The sequence below is a fragment of the Cynoglossus semilaevis genome, chromosome 4 (assembly GCF_000523025.1).
Source record: "Cynoglossus semilaevis isolate Cse_v1.0 chromosome 4, Cse_v1.0, whole genome shotgun sequence".
Lineage (NCBI taxonomy): Eukaryota > Metazoa > Chordata > Actinopteri > Pleuronectiformes > Cynoglossidae > Cynoglossus > Cynoglossus semilaevis.
The window spans coordinates 19035494-19060278 of NC_024310.1; the positions used below are offsets into that span (position 1 = coordinate 19035494).

General features: G+C 39.2%; 2 protein-coding genes across 2 annotated transcripts in view; both read right to left on the reverse strand.

The window, feature by feature from the left end:
* ctsc (cathepsin C) overlaps positions 1–8235 on the reverse strand; it is a 9336-nt gene extending 1101 nt beyond the window's left edge. The window contains exons 1-7 of the mRNA XM_008309803.3: positions 7880–8235; positions 7380–7525; positions 6844–6998; positions 6000–6155; positions 5783–5901; positions 2582–2713; positions 367–599 (exon numbers count right to left, since the gene is read on the reverse strand). Coding sequence (XP_008308025.1) covers positions 367–599; positions 2582–2713; positions 5783–5901; positions 6000–6155; positions 6844–6998; positions 7380–7525; positions 7880–8039 — 1101 coding nt within the window. The 5' untranslated portion in view covers positions 8040–8235. The remainder of the gene's footprint in view (positions 1–366; positions 600–2581; positions 2714–5782; positions 5902–5999; positions 6156–6843; positions 6999–7379; positions 7526–7879) is intronic.
* A 14537-nt stretch (positions 8236–22772) lies between these two features.
* grm5b (glutamate receptor, metabotropic 5b) overlaps positions 22773–24785 on the reverse strand; it is a 69984-nt gene continuing 67971 nt past the window's right edge. The window contains 1 exon segment of the mRNA XM_025055262.1: positions 22773–24785. This exon segment is cut by the window's right edge and continues 82 nt beyond it. Within this exon segment, the coding sequence (XP_024911030.1) occupies positions 24124–24785 (662 nt within the window). The 3' untranslated portion in view covers positions 22773–24123.

The following is a 24785-nucleotide window of genomic DNA, read 5'->3' on the forward strand; positions in this document are numbered from 1 at the left end:
TATGATTGTGTTCTCAGGTTTTTCTATTGTTGTGTTGACTGTATAGTAAATGAGGCAGCTACCTCAGTACACTCCAGAGTTTAAAATAAATAAATAAATAAAAATACTCTGCCTTGGATTCTTAAAGAAGCTATGATTTGAAATACTTTTTTTTTTTATTTATTTCAAAGACAAATGATAAAATATCGGTATCGATATCGGCAATTTTACTCGGTATCGGATCGGAAAGGAAATTGGTGGTATCGAACATCAAGTTTTATTAGATGAAATGTTGAAGTGTTCTTTTTGCTGAATTTTTCAGGCATCTTAATCAACTTATGGATATTAATTCTTTCCTGGTTTAAACCTTCTGCACCTATGACTTACCTCAAAGGCCACTGCCATCGGTCCATTCTTGACCAGTTCCATCATCATGGCCATCTCACTGCAGCCACCGTAGAACCCGCCCACGTAGCTGTACTCCGCCGTGTAAATGCGGCCGCACATTTGAGAGACTCCACAGGGAGTGTCACTTCCAACATACGGGAAGCATGACTCGTCCACGATCCCAAAATCCTGTGCATATTTTCCAATGAGGTATGGGAAGCCACCATCGCATCCTGTAACAGGGGCAGAGAAAATATATATCTGCTTGAGATATTAAGAAAAAGCAGTTTTTAAACAGAGTTAAATGTTTTGAATCAGAGCAGCTACAAAAAAAAAGAACTATTTTTTACAAAAGTGTTTGGCAAGGACTGTGGATTGTTCTGTTATCAGCCTTCTACGGAGAGTAGAAACACAACATCTCTGACTTGTTTGAACTTAAACCACACATACCGTATTTTCTTGCACTTTTTTTCCCTTCTTTGGGTAGGTTTGCGACTTATAATCAGGTGCGACTTATATATTGAAATATATAATTTCACGTTTGTTATTTTTACACTGACAGTTGCTAGAGGGCACTCTAGGCTTGTGAACCAGTATCTGCCACTTCTGTACCAGTGAAAATTTACATATTCGTTAATGTCACAATGACAGCCTCAAGAGGGCACTCTAGCTGGCTGGTGCGACTTCAGAGCGACTTATACATGTTTTTTTTTCCTTCTTCATTATGCATTTTTTGGCTGGTTCGACTTACTGTATAGTCCGGAAAATACCATATATGAATATATGTACATATATTTATACACATGCATATATTGTTTAATTTAATTTATTAAAATTTTCATACTTCCCATTCATATATAACAACAACAATAACAATAATATACATAATATGTAACAATTTTATTCAATATCAACATAGTGAGGCTCTTATAAATTGCAAAATTCATCAAGAGTACCTCAGCCTAAAGCTGATGATGTTTTTGTCCATATTCTGTTTGCTAAAACAATTTGGAACAATCTGGATTTTTTCTTTTACCTTGAGAATACTCAGAGCAGGAGACCACCTGTTGGGGGCTGAGGGTGGGAGTCTCGCTGTTGTTGGTCAGGATTCGAATGCGAGCCTCCAGCATTCCCATGGAAGCAAAGGAGTAGCAGCTGCCACACGATGCTAACACAGAACAGACAATGACACTCCTGTTTAAAACACTGAAGAGAAATAGTTTTACACAAGTACAGTTGTTTTTAGTGAGTCATCAAAAGCTCTAACTGGTGATGGTTTTGTTTTTACAAAAAAAAAAAACAGCAGGGATTTACTGCATGGTTAATACTACAAAATAATTCCATGTACCGTGGTCCCTGATCTCATTATGGCTAATAAGGTACAACTGTCATTCATTTAGCTTAAGTGCACAGTGAGTTGGGACAAATGGGTTAGCATGTGTTGTAAAGAAAAAAAAAGGAGGATAGGTCAGATTTAAAAAAAAAAAAAAAAAAAAAAAAATCTTCATTTGTAATTGTCAAAACAATGACATTGTGTTTGGCAAGGACTGTGGATTGTTCTGTTATCAGCCTTCTACGGAGAGTAGAAACACAACATCTCTGACTTGTTTGAACTTAAACCACACATACCGTATTTTCTTGCACTTTTTTTCCCTTCTTTGGGTAGGTTTGCGACTTATAATCAGGTGCGACTTATATATTGAAATATATAATTTCACGTTTGTTATTTTTACACTGACAGTTGCTAGAGGGCACTCTAGGCTTGTGAACCAGTATCTGCCACTTCTGTACCAGTGAAAATTTACATATTCGTTAATGTCACAATGACAGCCTCAAGAGGGCACTCTAGCTGGCTGGTGCGACTTCAGAGCGACTTATACATGTTTTTTTTTCCTTCTTCATTATGCATTTTTTGGCTGGTTCGACTTACTGTATAGTCCGGAAAATACCATATATGAATATATGTACATATATTTATACACATGCATATATTGTTTAATTTAATTTATTAAAATTTTCATACTTCCCATTCATATATAACAACAACAATAACAATAATATACATAATATGTAACAATTTTATTCAATATCAACATAGTGAGGCTCTTATAAATTGCAAAATTCATCAAGAGTACCTCAGCCTAAAGCTGATGATGTTTTTGTCCATATTCTGTTTGCTAAAACAATTTGGAACAATCTGGATTTTTTCTTTTACCTTGAGAATACTCAGAGCAGGAGACCACCTGTTGGGGGCTGAGGGTGGGAGTCTCGCTGTTGTTGGTCAGGATTCGAATGCGAGCCTCCAGCATTCCCATGGAAGCAAAGGAGTAGCAGCTGCCACACGATGCTAACACAGAACAGACAATGACACTCCTGTTTAAAACACTAAAGAGAAATAGTTTTACACAAGTGCAGTTGTTTTTAGTGAGTCATCAAAAGCTCTAACTGGTGATGGTTTTGTTTTTACAAAAAAAAAAAACAGCAGGGATTTACTGCATGGTTAATACTACAAAATAATTCCATGTACCGTGGTCCCTGATCTCATTATGGCTAATAAGGTACAACTGTCATTCATTTAGCTTAAGTGCACAGTGAGTTGGGACAAATGGGTTAGCATGTGTTGTAATGAATAAAAAAGGAGTATAGGTCAGATTTAAAAAAAAAAAAAAAAAAAAAAAAAAATCTTCATTTGTAATTGTCAAAACAATGACATTTCTCTTCCTCTATCAATATATGTGTCCTTGCCTTCAGCTAAAATTTGCCCAGTTCTTGTGAACACATGTGTCCTTGCCTTGAGCTAAAATTTGCCCAGTTCTTGTGAACTAAGATAAATTACATGTAAACGTCATGCATAAAGGCTAAAATGCTTTAAGCTCGGACAAGTTTACCTATAGGGACAACGTGGGGATTGCAGGGAAAAGGCAGAAGAACAATCACAACACAAACCAATTATATAATTCGGACAAGTTTGGCGGGCCAGATTACAAAGCTGAAAAGGCCGCATTCGGCCCCCTGGCCTTAGTTTGCCCATGCCTGGTCTAAACGCTTAATTTCAAATTCCGATATCAACCGATACCAATATTGCAGCAGTATGCCCCCAAAACTGTAGTAACGTCTCACGGCATTTCCAGCATATTTGGTCATTATTAGAGAAAAAAAATGATAACGATTCTTACCAATATTACATATTTATGCTCCGATAATAACGACCAGTCAATATTATCGGACATCCCTATTAATAAGTGTTGGAAAATCTTAGAAAAATATATAAAAAAAATATTATAACACAGCTCAACGCCTGACAAAGACATAATGAAAACTTGTCAAAAACGTGTGGTCAAATGTTCCTATGTAACAAACATATAACAAATGATTAAAATGACACTGGAAAGGGTAAAAACGCACTTTCCAAAAATGGCCTAAATGTCAAACCTCCACTATACTGTGTTATGAACTGGTTAAAACACAAACCTAAATTTCCACTGGAACAGCCAATTTATTTTCAAAAGCTACATTTTTTTTTCCCAAAGTGGAAATCAAAAACTTGCTAAAAAAATTAGCAGACTCATAACATTGAAGAAAACACATCAAGTACAGTGGCTTAGAGGGCTTTTGCTGAAACACTTCAGCTCTCTCCACATCCTTAAACTCAGCTCTGCAGAGGCCCACTTAGGCACACAACACACATAATCTCTTCTCTCACACACTCGGCACTGTGCACACACGGGAGCTGAGCAGAAAGCAGACCTACGACTGCCTAGAGGGAAGCATAGTAGCTGCTGAACTGCTGTTCACTCTCTGCCTGTAAAGCATGTCTTTTTCAAGCTCTGGCTCCAGACCTTGATTCTGTAAATCTTCTCCGCTGCATTCTTCTTTTCTGCCTTTATATAAAGATCAGGGGAAATAGTAACTGCTCCACTTCTAGACTACTTTCCTGCGGCAGGCAAAAGTGGACAAAACACAATGTTTCTGCCCATACAGTATGTGACCCATACCTGATTCATTATTGACAGTGTGAACAGCACAAATCTGTTTTGTTTTTTTTGTTTTTTTGCAAACCTGACCCTAACCAATTTCATTTGTGCTCCTATATCGGATAAATGTCTAATGTTTTTCGATGTGACATTTGTCCAAACAGTGTGTCGCCCTTCATCCGACTGTTACATCATTAAGCTGAGACAGCGGCCACAATTAAAGGGCAGAGAAATGTAGAAAAAGCAAAAAAAAAAAAAAAAAGAAATAGACACTGTTGAAGAAGCAAGTCAGTGGAAAGCACCAATTGCCAAATGGCATTCTTCAGATGTGAGGTGGGAAGCCAGTCCGTGGAAAGCACCAATTGCTAAATGGCATTCTTCAGATGTGAGGTGGGTATCTATTACAACTATTGTTGCAACTACTACAATGTCAACAACTACATACATGTGTATGTGTATGTCATTGTAATTTAAACATAAAATAAACAAACGAGAATAATACTTAAGTTTTATATGTGGTCACATAAAGTTAGACAGATAATGAAAATAAACTTAAACATCTGGTTTAGATCAAAATTGATGACTTAAATAATTGAAACAATCCCCCTGGGGGATTAACGATTGGTCCTGTATTAATAAATACGGTAAATATACAAATATAAATATTGGGTCATATTATTAATAATTCCGTTAGAATTAGAGAAGACGTTTCACCTCTCATCCAAAAGGCGTCTTCAGTTCTTGAACTGAAGAAACCTCAATAAAATGCCTAACAGAACCTTTAAACTTTAAACTGGTGAAGGTTTTGTTTTTACAAAAATTACATTTGTAATTGCCAAAACAATGCCATTTCTCTTTTTCTATCAATATATGTGTGCTTGCCCTGAGCTAAAATTGGCCAATTTGTGGAAGTTTTCCCTTCACTCTGCTTCCCTTAGGTTAAATATAATAAAATATCACATACAATATTGAGATTCAAAAGATAAATATCAATGCTTTGAGCTATGATTTTTTTGGACAATGTCATCTACGCCTCGAATCTAAGGAATAAAACTGAGCTGTTATTTCAGTTTTACAAAAAGTAACAATCGATGAGATCATGCATCTTTGTTATGTTGGCATCAAAAGTTAAGAATTAAGGAAACTTTAAGACCTACAACAAGAGTCCATGTCCCATTTTACACATTTATGTTGCTGTATAATTAATTAACGTGTAATAATAATATATGATTAACGTATGATAATCGTAGTATCTTGATAGATTCTCTGACAATAATCATACTGAGGAGATCTAAAAAATTTGACATTTCTACTGGAGTCTGACAGAAGTTGCAAGTCTCAGCAAAAATAGCAGAAATGAGGAACAAAAAAAAAAAAAAAAAAATCACAGATGCAGGAAACATCAGTCAAACAGAGAGAAGTACAAAACAATCAAATATCACCTTGGTTTCGCACAGGACTGACGAAGTTGACACCGTTCATGTCTCTCCAGTCCCAGTGCTCTGGCAAAGCAGCCGCCATCTTGGCAAATTCTGCTGTCTTAGGTGTGGGCCGAACTCGCCTGAAGTAAAAAAACCAAATATATATAAATACATTTTAACCACTCACTGATTGGAATGTTAACCAAGTAACTTAATAAGGGGACTAATCGACACTCACACAGGGATACGGGAGGCAGGGCCTCCTGCTCTGTAGTGCAGCTCCTGCAGCGTGAACATTTCATGCTCTGGATAAGCTGCAGCCTCCCAGGAATTTTGGACCAGGTTAATAGCATTTATAAATTCCTGGTTGTTTTTGTACGGCTTCTGGAGCAGCCTGTAAAGGTCATCGTCATGAGTTTTGGAAGATTAACAAAGAGAAGATATAAAAAAAAAAAACGGAAGAGTTTCTGTTCACAAGACGAAAAATCTAGGCAGAACATTTTCTTGGGAATAAAAAGTAACCCATTTTGATTAAGAGTCCAGTGATTGAATCTAAGGAAAAACCATGTGACGGATTAGCAACATATAGTGCAAAGCTCCCTTGAATGTATATCTCCAAGATCATTTTGCTAAAATGTTTAAATAATGTACCAGTTTTAAATTATTTTCTTCAAAACACTATATATATATATATATATACATATATATATATATATATATATACATATATACATATAAAGATATATATATATATATACACACGTATACATATACATATATACACACATACATATATATACATATATATACTGTACATATATACACACACATATATACACACATATATACTTTGCCAGATAAGCAAATCTTTGTATTTATTTTTTTTTCCCTCAAGCCAAATAAAATAAACTAGCTGCCAGCAACGTAAAAGGAAAAACCAAAATGCTAAATAAAGCTCCAGGGTAAACAAGAAGTAATTTCCGCAGCAGACACAAACTAATTTTCTACGGAATTACAGGTGTTGTTATATTGCATTATGAGTGTGTTTGACCCATTTACAGTCACAACATAAGTTTTCATACCCGCTGCTGTAAAATGGTTTGTCGTTTGTACGAAGTGGCACAGCTTTAATTTTCTTGCCCACAAAACAAGCCCAGTTGTTGCCCAGGACATCGTGAACCCATCCTGGTAGGGTCTGGTCACAGTAACTGGTTACCTTCTGGTGATCTTCAGTGTACTTGAAAGTAATAGAGACAGAGTTTGGTTGCAAATGTGTGTTTGATTACAAAAGAATGATTAAAAAGAATAAATAACAGAAACCACATTGAATGAAAATATTCTATTTAATATATAATTCAATAACTTTGAAGTTGTATTTCAGTTGAATTCCAGTTTAGCAAAAGAGGAAGTGAAAATAACCAGAGATAAAAATATGTGGAGACAAACAGACTGGTTATGATTTTTGACTTTGGTCACAGTCATGTGATAGAGAGGAAGTGAGTTAGCAGTGTTTAAACGTGTACTGGAATGACTTCCTGTTATAGTTCAGTGTTATCTTCTGTGTCTGTACTCTGCACTAATAGTTCAGTGTTATCTTCTGTGTCTGTTGTCCTCTTACCTTAAAGAAAGCAAACCACTTGTAGCCGTTGATGACGACTTCAAATCCCTGGTTGTAGATGATGGTGAAGAAGCCTGTGTTTCCCAGTTCATCCGTGGCTACAGACAGTTTCTCCAAGGTTACGGTCACTGTGGTTTCACCTGTTGCTGCGGAGGCAAAATGAAAAAAAAAAAAAATAGTTACATTGTAATTTAAATAATAATCTTTGACAAATATGGAAAAATAAAAAAAAATACTATATAGGCTAAACCTCAGAGGTTGATATTTCAGAAAACACGGACTTTTACAGTTATCCATTTCATTCGTTTGGGTTCTAGAAAGAGTTTGATTCTTATTTTACGCTTGTAATGTACTTGTTAAAAATGAAAGGTGTAAATATTGAGGCCTTTCATGACTACGACTACCAAGAGTGAAGATTTGTGCTAAATCTTTCTGCGTGTTACTTGCATAACTTTTTTAGAGTGTTATGCCGACTCTAAAGAACAGAGGACAATACCTACCTTCAGCTGAACAGTTAATCGTCTTGTCGTGTCCACCTTTGGACACCTGGAAGACCCATGTTCCCAGTAGCTCCTCATAGGTACAGTTTGCAGGTGTGTCTCCTCGGGACTCCTTCACCCACAGCAGGAGGACACACAGGAGGACAGAGCTCAACCTCATCTTCTTACACAGCTTGGCTAACTTGCCCACACATAAAACACACAAAAACACCCCAAAGTCTACACAACCGAACACTCGTCCTTGGCAGAGACTCGACGCAACGTGCTTATTTCACGCCGCTCGATACTCGATAAGTTGTCTGTTAGGTCTTTTATGCAAACTTTTTCCAAAGAACCACGCTCAATCCTACAGTTAGATAAGCACCCCCAAAAAATAGGAAGTGAAGCGCGCATGCGTAGTGCTCTTTCTCACGCCGAATAAAACTTAAAATGTATATTGTCACAAGCGCACATGTTAAGAATTTGAAAAATAATATTACTAATATTCTTATTGATGTGGTATATGAAACTGTTTTTTTCTCACCAATAACTAAGTTTAAAATCAGTTTCAACTAGATTTTGCGAGTCACAGAGCGAACACGGAAACCATAACAAAGAAAACCTCTTGCTCTTCACACTCTCTTCTCTGGTTTTTGGTTTCGTTTACGTGCTCATGTGATCGGTCAGCTGAGGGCGGTGGGAAAACAATGAGCGTGCGCAGTGTGGACTCGCTTCTTTGTGGTTCAGTATTTAAGAAATTGTGGAACTTAAATCAACTCAAACTCAAACATTTCTTATGCATTCATTCACGCTTACAAAAATTACATTTTATCTGTAGATAGATAGATAGATAGATAGATCGATCGATCGATCGATCGATCGATCGATAGATAGATAGATAGATAGACAGATAGATAGATGTAAGGGACGTTGTTTCACAAAATGGAACTACACCACTAGGTGTTGCTAAAGCCCACATCGTGTCTTCATTATACTAGTTTGTGTGACAATATACAGAATTTCCTGCAAAGAAAGAAACAATGTATGTATGTGTATGTCAAATAATTCCCATTTAAAATATCTTTTTTTTTTTCACAATCATTTCCGATGTGTACGTTGGTGTAGTTACTTGAACTAGTGCTGGACTTTTTTTCTCTTGTGCTTTTCTTTTTAAAAACAAACTCAGCCTCTGCCAGTAATGCAACTCAATGGATGACAGCTGCAGGGTGCATTCTAGGGGAACGGGTGGATTAGTTACCAAACCACTGTTGGGTTTGATAAAATGTATTGTAATCTTTAGTTCACATTTCAAACACATCGTATTAAGTTCCCTTTCTGCTTGTTAATTTATCCCTTTGTGTTCAATGGAGCGTAAAAAAAAAATGTTTAAAAACACTGGTTTTCTATTTCCTTCCCAAGAAGTTCTCCTGACATCCTGATGACTAATCAAGTTTTTTTAAAGGGGTGAGGTTACATCAGACACTAACTAGTTACACTTTGGACACTTGCGTGAAGGTAAAAGGCTGAGAGGGTTCACGACATCCCATGTAAATTGCCTGCAAAACATAATGGCTTCACATCAGGAGCAGCAAATTGCTCTGCACGTGGAACTCACAGATCACACAGAGTTTACTGCGCTTCATTTCCTCTTCCATCCATTTGTTTGCGCAGATACAACGAGTTCTTGGCTTTTAAAATGTTGCAGGTATGTACATATGTGCGTGTGTGTGTGTGTGTGTGAAAAGAGGGCAAATTGTTTCTTTTAGCTTGCGGAAACGTAAGAGAAAGGACGGAGGCTTTAATCACTATAGTAACCATGACACGGACTTACTCGTCTCTGACGGACCAAAATAAGCACTCTGATGGAGAAGGGACCACAGATGTATTAGTCATGCAGTCTGATTAGTGCCTTTACACAGCGCTTGTGTGAAAATGCGTGTCCGTGTGTCGTGTGCAGCTACACGAAGACGGAGGAATGGTGCTGTGAATGTTAACAGCCCCAAACCAACTCCGCTCCCTCCTAGAGTGACTCAGTGAAACAATGAAAATCTTGATACTGTTCTCACCTCCCCTGGCAGGAAATTAACCTCAGAGTGGTTTTCACTTCTGTTACATCAGGAGACACAGATAAGTTCCCTGTTTTCCTAGTTTTACATCACAGTCTTCTTGTTCTTCTTCTTCTTCTCCTTATTTTGTTCTTCGCCGCTTGTGACCTGTTGTCTCCATTTTTGTATTCTAAAAACAGTTATTAAATTTCTTTTTTAGGTTTGTGAATAGTTTTCATCGTCACCGAAAATACCTGCTCTTTTCAAAAATGTTTTATTCAACAAACAAAGAAGTTCAGTTACCACTGGATTTATTGAATTATTTTCATTCTCAGGTTGTAGAGAAAAGAGAAAAGCTAAGCAGAGGGTAAGCATCCTTACGAATGAACACATCCAAACTATATGGGGGGGTTCACTTGATCGATTTCTATGCTTTGTTACCGATTACTTATGTTTGAAATGTGTTTCCAATCTTTGCAAGAGTGACTGACATTTTGCTCTTTGCTGAAACATCTTTACCAAAAAAATCATCTTTCAAAATCATCCATATACATTTTTGTAAAAGCTAAAACATTTTGTCTGCGTACAGGTCAGTCTAGGAATCAATCTTGTGTTGGTCAGAATGCTAAAGTAGAAACAGTGCTAATGTGACCTTATCATTTGGGAAACCTGTGAGTCATTCTTCTCTCAACAGTGCATTGCAGGAACACTAACAGCAGGAGCTTTTTCCATACGTATGTTTTTTTACCAGCTTGACATTGATCAACCCCAAAATGGACTTAGGATTATAATCAGGTTGCAAGTGTAGTGTGCTGCCACTTCATTACAGTTTGTGTTTTGGTTTTTTTTTTCAAATACTTTAGCCCTGTGACATAAGTGCTACAGCCTTTACATGTAAACAAAGTCTTATGTCGTACATACACCTACACAGAGGAAGAACAGAGAGAGAGAGAGAGAGAAAGAGAGAGAGAGAGAGAGAGAGGTGTCTCTGGAGGCTAACTAGGATCTGGTCATATGACAAGAGGTCACGGGGCAGGGGTTAATGGCAGTCCTCCTGTCCTAAGGATTGATCCAAGTATTGGATCGCACATAAAGATGCAGTTACTGGATATTACCCAGTCGCTAAACCCAAATTATACACATGTGCAAAAATTTGGGCACCCTTGTCATTTTGTTGATTTAAATACCTGTAACTTCGTAGCACTGGTTAAATGGAACACAAAATTGTCTTGATGAGCTCATCAAGCCTTGAACCTCATAGACAGCCAATCATGAGAAAAGGTATTTAAGGTGGCCGATTGCATGTTGTGTTTCTCTTTGAATCTCCTGTGAAGAGTGGCAACATTGAGGCCTCAAAACAAGCTCTCAAATGACCCGAAAGAAAAGGATTGTTCGACATCACGGTTTCGGGGAAGGCTATAAGAAGCTATCTCAGAGATTTCAGCTGTCAGTTTCTACTGTGAGGAACATAGTGAGGAAATGCAAGACCACAAACACGATATCGGAGGGGCAAAGGCGAAAGATGGTGAGAATGGTCAAAGACAACAGACCACAGACCACCACCAAACGACTGCAAGGTCATCTTGCTGCAGATGGTGTCGCCGTGCATCGTTCAACAATTCTGATAAGCCTTTTCTGTGCACACGCCGCAAACAGAGTCGCTTGAGGTATGCAAAAGCACATTCGGACAAGCCAGTTTCATTTCGGAACGAGGTGCTGTGGGCTGATGAAACAAAGATTGAGTTATTTGGTCATAACAAGGGGCGTTATGCATGGCGGCGAAAGAACACAGCATTCCAAGAAAAGCACTTGCCACCCACAGTAAAATGTGGTGAAGGATCTGTCATGCTGCGGGGCTGTGTGACCAGTCCTGGTACTGGGAATCTTGTTAAAGTTGAGGGTCACATGGATTCCACTCAAAGTCAGCAGATTCTTGAGAATATAGTTTAAGGGTTTAATGGGCTGTCCATGCTCAGCAACCATCAAACTCAACTGAACTGGAGACTGTTTTGTAAAGAGGAATGGTCCAAAATACATCCATCCAGAGTCCAGAAACTCATTGGAAGTTAAAAGTATATATGAAGCTGTTTTGGCAAAGAGAGAATCTACTAAATATTGATTTTTTCTTTTTTCTGTTGGGGTGCCCAAATTTTGTTTTGATGCATATTGCACATTTTCAGTTAGTCAGTTAGTCCAATGAACCGAGTTTCACTTCTGAAATACACTGTATGACCAAAAGTATTGGCTCACCTGCCTTGACTCCTACTATGAACTGAAGTGCCATCCCATTCCTAACCCAGAGTTCAATATGATGTCGGTCCACCTTTTGCAGCTATTACAGCTTCAACTCTTCTGGGAAGACTGTCCACAAGGTTGAGGAGAGTGTTTATAGGAATTTTTGACCATTCTTCCAAAAGCGCATTGGTGAGGTCACACACTGATGTTGGTCGAGAAGGCCTGGCTCTCAGTCTCCGCTCTAATTCATCCCAAAGGTGTTCTATCGGGTTCAGGTCAGGACTCTGTGCAGGCCAGTCAAGTTCATCCACACCAGACTCTGTCATCCATGTCTTTATGGACCTTGCTTTGTGCACTGGTGCACAGTCATGTTGGAAGAGGAAGGGGCCCGCTCCAAACTGTTCCCACAAGGTTGGGAGCATGGAATTGTCCAAAATGTTTTGGTATCCTGAAGCATTCAAAGTTCCTTTCACTGGAACTAAGGGGCCAAGCCCAGCTCCTGAAAAACAACCCCACACCATAATTCCTCCTCCACCAAATTTCACAGTCGGCACAATGCAGTCTGAAATGTACCGTTCTCCTGGCAACCTCCAAACCCAGACTCGTCCATCAGATTGCCAGATGGAAAAGCGTGATTCATCACTCCAGAGAACGCGTCTCCACTGCTCTAGAGGCCAGTGGCGGCGTGCTTTACACCATTGCCCCTTTTGGGGCTAGAAAAATATTATTTTTTCTGAAAAAAAATATCAAAAATTTTAAATGTTTTATTTCCCGTAAAATATCGCGATGCAGGGCAAATGTCGCGAGATCGATTAAAAAGCGAAAGGAGCGAAAGGAGAACCGCGATATAGAGAGGGAACACTGTATATATATATATAATTCCTTGACTAGCTAACGTCAGCCATACGTGCTGTTAGATGAATCGAGTGACACGGACAGAACAAAGGCAACATGAATAAACATATATTTTATTTTATTATTAATTATTTCAATAGTGGTTCAAAAGTACTTTGTCATACACTTACACAATAAGTAAACAATGGCAAAACAAATGAAAAGCAAAAACATTTCGTTATTTTACATTTTTCCTTTGTTTGTCCCCGCGCCATGTCCAACACCTTTTTACCTACACTACAGCCCTTTCTGTATGGTGGCCCCAATGAGAAGTTAGCTAAAGAACAGAAATGTAAAAGATCATCTGTGAAACCATGATTGAAAGTTCCAAGGTTGATCTCTGTTGTTTTTTCATTCCCAAATGTTAAAACCTCACTCATTATCCTCCTGGAGGGTTCCGTCTTTTTTTTTTAAATACCCAGAATGCATTTGCCAACTTGTGCCTTGCTTTCATCTGTGTCATTGGTGACATAAAGGGGGGGAAAAAAAAGCAGGTATGACACTAGGTTCTCGCTGCAGTGGCCCAAATCCCACCTTTGTGTTGATATGTGACCCATATCTGTTTCAGATCACAGTTGGCATTGGCATAAATTGTGCCCACAGGCCTCTGTGCTTCGGGGTAAACCACCCTGGACCAATTTGGGCTGTGGAAGTGAGGATTCATTAATTAGGGAACAAGAGAAACTCTGGCCAAATCTGCTCTGGCGCTTGGTGCCAAGTCCACAGGGAGTCTCCAAAAAGCCTGTGAATGAAGTCCCAGTGTCAGTGACAGCAAATTTGGATCACAGAACAGCCGAAAAAAACCCTCATTGATTTTTTAAAAATTTAATTTAAAATCATCAAACCACGTGGAAAGATTATTTGTTGGGAAATTAAAAAAAAACAAAACAAAGATAATTATAAAATATTTTTTAAGGAGATATCCGAACCCCACCACTTGTCCCTGTTATCAGCAACCCACTTAGAAAAAGCCACTTAGAAAGATTACTTTTGCAAAAAAAAGCAACGAAAGAAATCCTACTCTTACATTTATAAAATATTCAGCAAAATTGAATGAGCAAATATATTAAAAAAAAAACTACCTTCCAGTGTTTCACCGATTTCATGAAATTACATTCTACAGTTCTAAACATTAAAAATGAGAGAAAAAAAAAAAAGTCAAAAGAACAAATCAGTTTAACTCAAGTCCTTAAATTAAAAATGTCACTAATGTTACAAACGGTACTGTGTCTGAATAAACACTACAAGGCTTCTTTTAAAAATGTTACATATAAGACACTGTTATCACGTTAACCGGTCGGCACTGTTTAACAATCCGAGAAAAAAAAATTCGAATACAGATTTTTTTTTTTCCCCCACACATCTCTAGTTTGCTTGACTTTTTGTAGTGTTTGTTCGACTTAGTCTTTAAAAAGTAGCACCTTAAATAAATGAGATGACAAAACATTTGGCACTGAGTGGAGGAGCTCGTGTTAACACAGTGATAAACTACCGCAGCCTGGAGTTCTGCAAACTTAGCCTGGCAGTCTTTATTTTTCTGTAAATGACTAAAATACGCACGAATATTTGAATTTCAGGGATAATAAATATCAGGGATGCTAATATCAGGCCGATAATACTGGCTGACTCTTATTATCGGCTCGATATTAGCATAATGTTTCGTTTCAGATTTTTATTTATTTTTTTAAATATTAATATCTGACATCCCTAATAAATACGTTCCTGGACACCGAGCATAGAAAAATCAGGTCATTCCACCACTAATACAATCATTTCAAATAATAACTAGATTTTGCTTCTACTCGTGAGGTCAATTTAAAACTTGTTTGGTCAATTTAAAACACGTTTGCAAAAAAAACCAAAAAAAAACAACAACAAATGGGCTTCATTTTTATGCAGATCAACTGCCTTTGTGGAAAAATAAGTGGAATTGGCTTTTCAGTGCTCCCAATATCCGCCTCAGCGTTGCAGCAAAACTCACAACATGTGCTGCTGCCGACAAGCTTGTTCAATTCCCTCAACAACCGCATGTTGTGATGGACCACCGTGACCTCAATTATCTCTGGTGAGCTGTGGGAATGTAAACTTCACGTCCACGGGCAAGCATTCGTGTCAAGGAAAAATCTTCTCCAGGCGTCTGTTGGGAATTTAAAGCAGGGCTATTGATTATGTTGGAGTGCACAGCGGAAAAGTGAATGGAGGGCTCGCTACATTAATGCAGCGCCACTGTGTGAAAACAAAAGGAGCTGTGGTGGAAATTTTTTTTTTTTTTTTTTTTTGGAAATCTCCAAACTATTTTGTACCAAGGACTGATACTGAGGACGAGTTCTTGACTTATCAGTAAATTTTTCATTGGTCTACGGACTGGTCCATGGAGGGGAGGTTGGGGGTACCTGATGTAGATGACTTTTTTTTTTATCCTCTGCTGAATCCTAGGGGCTGTCCGGATCCTGGGAACCTTTGTTTAGCCCAGGCGTGGGCAAACTTTTTGACTCACGATTAAAATTGAACGGGGGGGGACTAAGATAAATGATAAATGTTAAAGTCATGCATCAAAGTTTAAATGCTTAAATGCTTTTATCATTTTCTACGCCATCTGTTGGGGAAATGCTGGTATTGCAGCAGAAAAGGCAGAAGTACAATAATAATAATGTACATAAATTCAATCATTTGGAAAAGTTTGGGATTAAAAAGCTGAACGTGCGCATCCAGTCCTCAGTCCTTAGTTTGCCCATGCCTGGTGTAGGCCCCGATACCTTTACAAATTATCAACACAATAGTAGGGGGGAAAAAAAATCCAGTCGCTCAATCTGCTCTACAACAAAAACATCATAGAGACATAGAAATCTGATAAATCCTCTGGTCTAATAAATCACCTCTGCTCTGACAACCATTCAAATACAGAATCTCACTTATTAACACACAACCGCAGCTTCGTTGCGCCTCATTACCTATACTAGGTTGTACGAAGTAACCGTATACTCATTATCGAATGTGCCCTTAGACGTTCGTACAAAAGACAACATTCAAAGAATGCAGACGTACAAAAATACCGTTGACGGATTTCACCACTTCTACTCTAGTCATTTGACCTCAGGAGCAGAGTCGTAGCTCAGCCCCTGATATTCAATTACTAATGTTTGACAACAAAAGGAGTTCATTCCAACATTAAATGTCTTAGATCATTTAAATCACCAATAAACGGAACAGGATCTACCAGGCGATCACAAAGGATCTGGTTGATCATGAACAACTTAAAGTATCATAACCAGACGCTGTAAGACAGCAGTTCCCAAACTTTCTCTGCTGCGCCTCCTGTTGGGAGGTTCATAAAAAATTTCAGGCCCCCCCACCCAAAAAGTTCCATCAAAAACGTGTCCATTTTATGCTAGCATCACCAACTTTGGTCAGTAGGCAGGAGTGAGATTTTGTGTGTGGGCAGGGCCAGGGGGCGCACTAGTGCGCCGGGCAGATTGAACGGGTGACACCAAAAACGAGAACTTAAAATTTAAAATAACATCCTCCGTTGCAATATTATTATCAGATATTAATTTCACCCCTGCTCCCAACCAATCTGTTTTTTGCTGTTGAACATTTACAGCGTTGGACAATATGCTGCGACCCCAAAAACGAGAACTTAAAATTTTAAAATAACATCCTCCTTTGCAATATTATTATCAGATATTTAGTTCACCCCGCTCCCAACCAATCTGTTTTTTGCTGTTGAACATTTACAGCGTTGGACAATATGCTGGGTTACCTTTCATTCATTCATTCCATCCGCGCCCACCCTTGCAATGGCACTTGCAATTGCCCCACCCCTAGGGGGCGCTTGCCCTACTTTGGAAACCTCTGGTGAAAGAATTGAATCAAACTGTGTCATAAGGCTAAGGGCATTTATAGAGAAATATTTTAGTGCTCAAACTCATGAAGCTCAAGTATATAACAATGGAAAAAAAAAAAAAACTAGAGCCAAGACTAGAGCTTTGCAGAGGAATTCATGTAACGGACATTTGGGGTGGGGGGAGTTTAGTGCCATGATGCAGGTCTGGAGCTATGTCTCCAAATCAATGCATCCGTCCTGAATCCAAAGTATCAAATATTGTAGTTCAAAAGTTCAAAACAAAATTGAATTATAAACCTTTGGGACGCTCATAGAATTCGTTTGAAAACTGGTTCTTTTTAAGACACACCCACGTTATTTTCGCAGACTATTGCTACAGTATCTGCAATTTGTGAATCGGCATAATAACGTGGTGTTGGTTTCAAATTAGTTAATTGCAGGTGTGTGTCTCTCTCTCTGAACCCACTATTATTTTTGAATAATGGACAACGATCCACAAATCTTTTATTATCACTATTTTTTTTTTTTTTTCTTTATCTCATCTAAACTAAATAAAACAAATGTTTGAGGAAGGAAACATATTATTTTATTCTCAACCTTAAAAGAAAAAAAAAAGGATATTGTTTCTAATGCCAAATTATACTCAAGACCGGGTTATCGTCAACACGGTCCTACTCCAGTACATTTTTTTTTTTCTTCTCTGCTGTCGACGACAACCGTTGAAATTTTCACCAATATCGGACGGATACCGATACTCATAAGTATCGGATCTAGACATCCCTGTTCCGTATGCAATCGCCGAGTCATCGATAAGCTGCGTAAATGGCTCTATGTGCGCTGACATATCTGTTAGAAACTATATCCAGTATTTGTCCTTTAATTCTTGAGTTTCAGGGAGTTTCGAGATCAATCGAGAAAATGTGCTAACAGCGTGATAACTGCGTGATAGCTTGTTTTTGCACCTTATTATGAAATGTATCCTTAATAACAACAACCGGAACAGCACCGTTCCAAAAATGATTGAATCAATCCGTACATCAACAAATGACCTCGGTTCGGTCCCTCCTATCCTGACAGACCTGGATTAAATGCGATTTTTCCCGGGCCGGGATTATCAGTTCAATTCTATAGAGTGTTTTTATGTAAAAAAAATAAATAAATAAGTGGACCCTCAGTTGGATCATCATCATCTGTAGCTGTTGTTGTTTTTTTTTTCCTTTCTGTTGAGTCATGACCTTTTATTGTCATTGTCATGTAGTACCAATATGACTTTGTGAGAATATGAAGGGAAACAATTCAACCGTGAGATCACAGCAGGTTGCGGCGGTGGCCGTGTTATGATTCATCAATGGCAATCCAACTGACCCGATGACAGAAATGCTGACTGCCTTCTTTCCAACAATGGATACTTATGCCAAAAACTAGTATAATGCAAGTATTCGACTAACATAAAATCTATCATCAATCATTCTTTGCTTAGTAAAAGAATATTTTTCATGTAAGTAAAAGAAAAAGAGATTCTCCCCAGAGGAGTCTAGAGAGGTGATACATTTTCTGAAGAAGTGACCAGGATGGACAGGACTAAACATTATTAGGTAGTTAGAGATAATGTTAAAAATGTTGAGGTTGAGATGGTTCATGCTGAATAGAGACTATGGATAAATAACTGTTGGAAATGGAACTATAACTGCCGGAAGGAGGAAAATAATCAAATTTTAGGATCTGTAGGAGGACATGATATGGGGGCAGGAAATAGTTAAATTAAACAAATTCTCAACATCTCATAGACCTGCTCTGATGTTTGGTTAGGGGCGACCTGGACAGACAGGATTAGAAACGAGCAGATCCGAGGAACAGCTATGGTTTGGGTTTGAGTTTGAATCCAAAACACAACTAAAAACGAGGAGGATGTATCTTTGTGTCCTTATCTACTCATTTGTTTTGTCTGTCTAAATATGCAAAATGCCCCCCTCGCTCTCCCCCCCCCCACACCCCCATCTGTCTCTTTCGCTCTGCTCCAGTTATTAAATAACAACCAGTTTTAGTAGCGCTGTTAAAATGTAGGGTGATGGAGGGTGATGCCTGCTCTAAATAGCAGTCGATGAGAACACTAATCCTGTCGCTTTCTGCAGCAGCAGCAGCGGCGGCGGCAAGAGCAGCAGCATCATCAGCAGCAGAAGCAGCAGCACAACTGTCAGCCCTCACCCAGGGGACGGATAACAGGCAGAAGTGCTGAAACAAGCTCCCAGCATGATACAAAACAATATCGGTGAGAGCAGCACATGGACACACTCCTCGCCGTATACAGCTCAACTACTGCAACCTCACGGGACTTTTGGTGTTGCGCAGTTGTTAGACGGGACAGGGAAGCAGGAGAGGCAGGGACCGCCATCTTGGAAAGGCCATGGCTAGGAGAGGTGAAGGGAGTAGCGCAGAGAAGCCAGCAGAAACACAACACGGTCGAGGGCCATCACGGAGGACACGCTTGCGTTTTTTTGATCAAACCTTTGACATCACAGACTTAGCCATTAATAAAAGCAAACTACAGGCCCCTTAATGTGCAGAAATAAAAGAGGTAACCAACGCTTTGTTGCAACTTTCGCTTTCTCTTTCATTTCAACTAGTCAATAGTGATTCTCTCTTTCGTGGAATATAAAAGTAAAAAAAAAAAAAAGACCACATCTTCATCAGTCTCCTTTAATGCTCCACTCAGATCTTTCATGTATGTGGATAATATTGCTTGTACACAGCCATCTTGGAAAGGCCATGGCTTTGTAGCCGAGGCCACAGGAGAGGTGAAGGGAGTAGCGCAGAGAAGCCAGCAGAAACACAACACAGTCGAGGGCCATCACGGAGGACATTTTTGATCAAACCTTTAACATCACAGACTTAGCCATTAATAAAAGCAAACTACAGGCCCCCTTGATGTGCAGAAATAAAAGAGGTAACCAACGCTTTGTTGCAACTTTCGCTTTCTCTTTCATTTCAACTAGTCAATAGTGATTCTCTCTTTCGTGGAATATAAAAGTAAAAAAAAAAAAAAGACCACATCTTCATCAGTCTCCTTTAATGCTCCACTCAGATCTTTCATGTATGTGGATAATATTGCTTGTACACTGAAAAAATTAGAAACTGTTATATATATATATATATATAAAATATATCTGAAAACAAAACAGTTTAACGTTTATTTTTCGTATATATGTATTTTTTTTTCTCTTTGTCTATTTTTTTAAGAAACACGAGCTAGCAAACTAGACCCTCTAAAAACGTTTTGGCACAACATTTATATTAAGCCCAATTATATTGTTAGCATTATACTGTTGAAATACACAAACTTTTAATAGAAATGATTAATAAATGGTGATGTCATTTCTTTTCCTACTACTAAATAAATGAATGAACTTTCAAACAGAAAGTTGCAACTTTGTTGCATGTTGTTATTTACAGAATCATTTATGTTTCCAATGTGTTCTGAAGAAAAAAAAAAAAAACTGAAGATCAACGTCAAGACGGAAGCAACATTTTGCTGCGGCGGAACCGAAAGTCTACGCTTTTTTTGATTTTTGCTCCCGATACAATTCTGTGAAGGTCTGTGTTCTGCGAGTTTGGCCTGTATTTTTGCTCCAAGTGTTTTCTCTTTGCAGGGCGTTTACACAAGGCCAGGATCCCAGTTATCCCAGGAGATTCTTCGTGAATGCATTCATTGGCACAGTTTTATCTCACCGTACTACTATCAGTACTCTAAAAATACTCTTTTCGTGTTGGCACCGGTAAGTACAATAGTCCATTTAAAGGCATTTTGTGTGAAACATTTTGCAGTAATTTCATGATCTGTACTATTTACTCGTTACTCCATAGAGACAAAAATTAATTAATCAACCGAGAAATGTCATAACCCCTCTGTACCTCCTTTTGAAGACCTCTGTAGTGTTTTAATGACTTATCTAGTTAAAAGTCACATGGGTTGCTGGAGCCAACCCTTGATTGGGTAAAGGTTAATACACAGTCCACCGTAGGACCAAATGTACTGTAGATACGAGGATCCATTCACATTCACACCTGCTTTTATGGTTATTTTAGAATTTTAAGCTAATAACATGGACGATAAAAAAAAATATATATATATATATATATATAACCCAGCAAAGTCCAAAGAGAAATGTATTTCATTTTAAGCTAGGGTCCAACTTAATGACCTTGTGACTGTAAGGCTTTGACACCAAACACCACGCCACCACTTGCTAGCAAAAAGTATTACGTAAGTATTTTTGTCAAGCCTGTCGTGTCTTCCTAAAGTCTTATTGATTAGTTCCACAAAGACATTATTTTGTCTTGGCGCACTTTTCCAGTCAGTATCAAATGGTCTCAGGATGCCAGCAAAGAGCGGTAGATTCGATTTCCTCGATCTCGCTGAGAGTGAAATGAAGATCGATGCTGCACGTGAAGTCTTTCCATTCATTTTAAAGCGTCAGCCGGCCGCAATCTAATTTAGCATGAACGTAAAACAGCAGGGGGAAATGATGAGCCTGGTTCAGTGTGATCTGTCTACAAAAAACCCCCCCAAAAATCAACAAGTTATCAGTGTGGGACGTCATATACTATGTATTCGTAATTCAATTATTTCTTCTATTCAGCAAGAAAGCATGGGGAATATCAATATTCTTCTTTCATTAAAGAATATTTAATTTTACACTGTAAAAAGATTTTTCAATATGGATGAACGGTTTAAAAAAATGTCTCTAAATGTGTTTAAAATAACATTTTAGGGAGAGTGCAACATAAAAAAAAAAAGGCCCTAAATAAACCACCTATCATTGTTCTATGCACTCATCATTGAATATCCTTCCTTATTAATGTGTTACCCATAATTATACACAGGAATCAGTTCATGTTGCATTGCACTTGTAATGTTATTCTGAGAAAATCTACAGGCCAAAAACATGGTTGAACCGCATGGATTTCTTTTGGTTTAGAATTTATTTTTAAGACAGCTAAAAAAAAAATAAATAAAATGTTATAGCGAAAGGCATCACATTTCATCCTCAACGTGTGTGTGTGTGTGAATTTGATGTGACGATAGGCTAACGTTGAAGGCCAGATTCGTCCACCTAAACAAGCTGAAAACGTCTCAAGAAGTCTGTCTTCATAAATAAATTCAAAGCCGTTCGTGGCCTGAATTTCCCCATGCTGCATCTCTTTTGATGTGGACATTCGAACGGTTCAAAGCACCTGGGGGAGGAGTTTCTCTCCCAGACTGTGAGTCACTGCCCAAGAAACCCTCAGATGATTGTGATTCTAATTAATTTCATCCACAGCCACAGGATGAAAGCTACTGACTCTCACTCTTGATGAGCTGGAAAAAAAAAAAAAAAAAAAAAAAAAAAAAATTTCTGAGCGTTCCCTAAAACCCCCCTTAAATCCCAAAATTACAAGGCTCCTCAAAGTTAGGCACCGCCCCGTCTGTCAATCAACCATATTACCCTCAAGACACAAACAGGAAAGTACAAAAAATTTTGGTCCTCACTGCTCCGGGAATTAGAAAATATACATTCAAACACACCAAAGAAGTAGAAAATACTGGCCGCAAAATATACATAGACAGCGATGGATCGGGGTGTCTAGCCTACGTAGTAATATTCTAATGTATTAATATTCAGCCCACTTGTGCAACAACTCTTTTCTTAGGCCCAATGTGGCAGTATGTTCCCCTTCAGATGCGGGCCACAAAAATAACATGCCAGCCACACACCAAGTACACATAAAAATACAGAAGTACCCCAAATACTAGGACACTTTCACTGACATTGAGACTGAACAGAGTTTCACAGATTTTTTTTTTTTTTTTTTTTTTTGGGGGAAAATGCCCACATTTTCTTCAAAGATAAATTGGACATCTTGAGGACAAGATAAAAGCCAACTGTGCTAAACTGATGGTTAATTTGGTCAGTAAACCGCTAAGTCAGAGTCAGAGGTGTCAAACATACGGCCCGCGGGCCAAAAGCGGCCGGTTAGGGTGTTTAATCCAGTCCGCTTGATGAATTTTAAAAATGAAAAAGTGACTAAATAATAATAAATATCTAAGATACTTCGACTCATTTGCATGAGGAACAAAGGGGATCAACATGGACTTACTGTTATTAATTGTAGTTTATTAGGTTACGATTGTACTGGTCCGGCCCACTTGACATCTAATTAGGTCGTATGTGGCCCGTGAACCAACGTTTTGACACCAAATGACTAAGTGATAATTCTTCATGAAAATGGACTAAAGTTATGCTTATTTCCAAATAACTTTGGGAAATTTTTTTTTTTTTTTTGTGCCAAAATTGCCATATTCTAGGCACCGTTTCTTCAACCCTAAGCATTAGACGTTTACGATGGACGGGGCGATTGTTACTCTAAAGATTGACCAACTGTTCAGAGGTTGTGAGCGACCTCTAAAAGTTGCTGCTGTGGTGCACGTCACCGTACACCGTGGGTGGAACGACAGCAGAGAGACCTGACTGAGAGAGAGAGAATGTGACGAAGCTCTGCTTCACGACACCAGCAGGCGGAGACAAAAAATGAAAGATCCGAAGAGTTAGTTTGTTATTCAAAAACGCTACATCCATTTTATGTTTACAGTCTACTGTGTAGAGATATATGTCAATATATGTGCCAATGAAAACCTCATCTCAGACCATGTGGACTCGGGGGAATTTCACCGCCTCGTTACAAATCATGTTGCTGTTACGTCTCGGACCAGAAACACTGTAAAAACCCACACGCAGCCACATGCGCACACACTCACACTCACACACATACACAGTCTCTAATTAGTGGATAGCCATGTTACCTTAAGGCCACTACTCACACATAACTCTAGACCTCCATGGATGGTTTGTGACTCTTCAGACACGATTCCACTGCAAAGTTATGGTGACTTTTTTCTTTTTCTTTTCTTTTTTTTTTTTTTGCAGTTCTGTGGGCCTCGACCCTTGACCGTCCGCCCGATGGAAACACGACAAAATCCTCCTCGCACCTGCGTCTCGCTGCAGTCATGTAAACATATACACACAGCTCGGTGCATTCACCAACCGTCATGCCACTAACGACTCCTTCACTCCAGGTTTTCCCTACCGGTAGAGACAAGTGGACTTCCCTTCGGTCTGCTCTAACTTCTCTTGTTGCTTTTTTTTGTTTTTCTTTCTCTATCTCCGCTGCACTTCTCCACTGGAGTGTCGACATCACTGGTCACCCCTGTCTCACAGTGAAGATGAACTCTGACTGTAGTGTCTGAGCAGGAGTCTGCTGAAACGGGGCGAAGGTGGAGACGGCGGCGGGTGGGAGGGAACCGGCGGGAGACACAGCTCCATCTCCGAGACGGGTGAGCCACTGCTCAGAGAGTCACGGAAGGGCGACGGAGGAGTCAGAGCGATCAGCTCCTCTTCCAGCTCCACCCTTCTCAGTGGAGAGTCAGAGAGGCCGCCGACAAAGCCTCCGCCTCCGCCTCCTCCTGCTCCTCCTCGCATGGGGGAAAAGGAGGGCGACTTGTGGTGAGGGTGAGGGTTTGGAAGTGGGTAAGGGGAGGGAGGAACAGCGTGTATGGGGCAGCCGCCCCGGCCGCCCATGGTGGACTCGACGGGTGGGAGTGGTTGGACGTCAGCAAAGGTGGTCAGGGTGGGGGGCATTTGAAGCTCACGTGGTAACAGGTAAGGGTCGGTGGGGTGAGGAGGAGGAGGAGGAGGAGGAGGCGTGTGTTTGTTTGCGTGCGAGTGAGTGGGAGAGGAGGAGAGCATCATGCTGTTGAGCTCCGTGATGTTGGCGGTGAAGCGATTCACCACGCAGCTGATCTGATCCATCAGCGAACTCTGGGGCTGCACTGGGAGATCGTCGACGACCACCAGACGACCGTCGGCGGTGATGA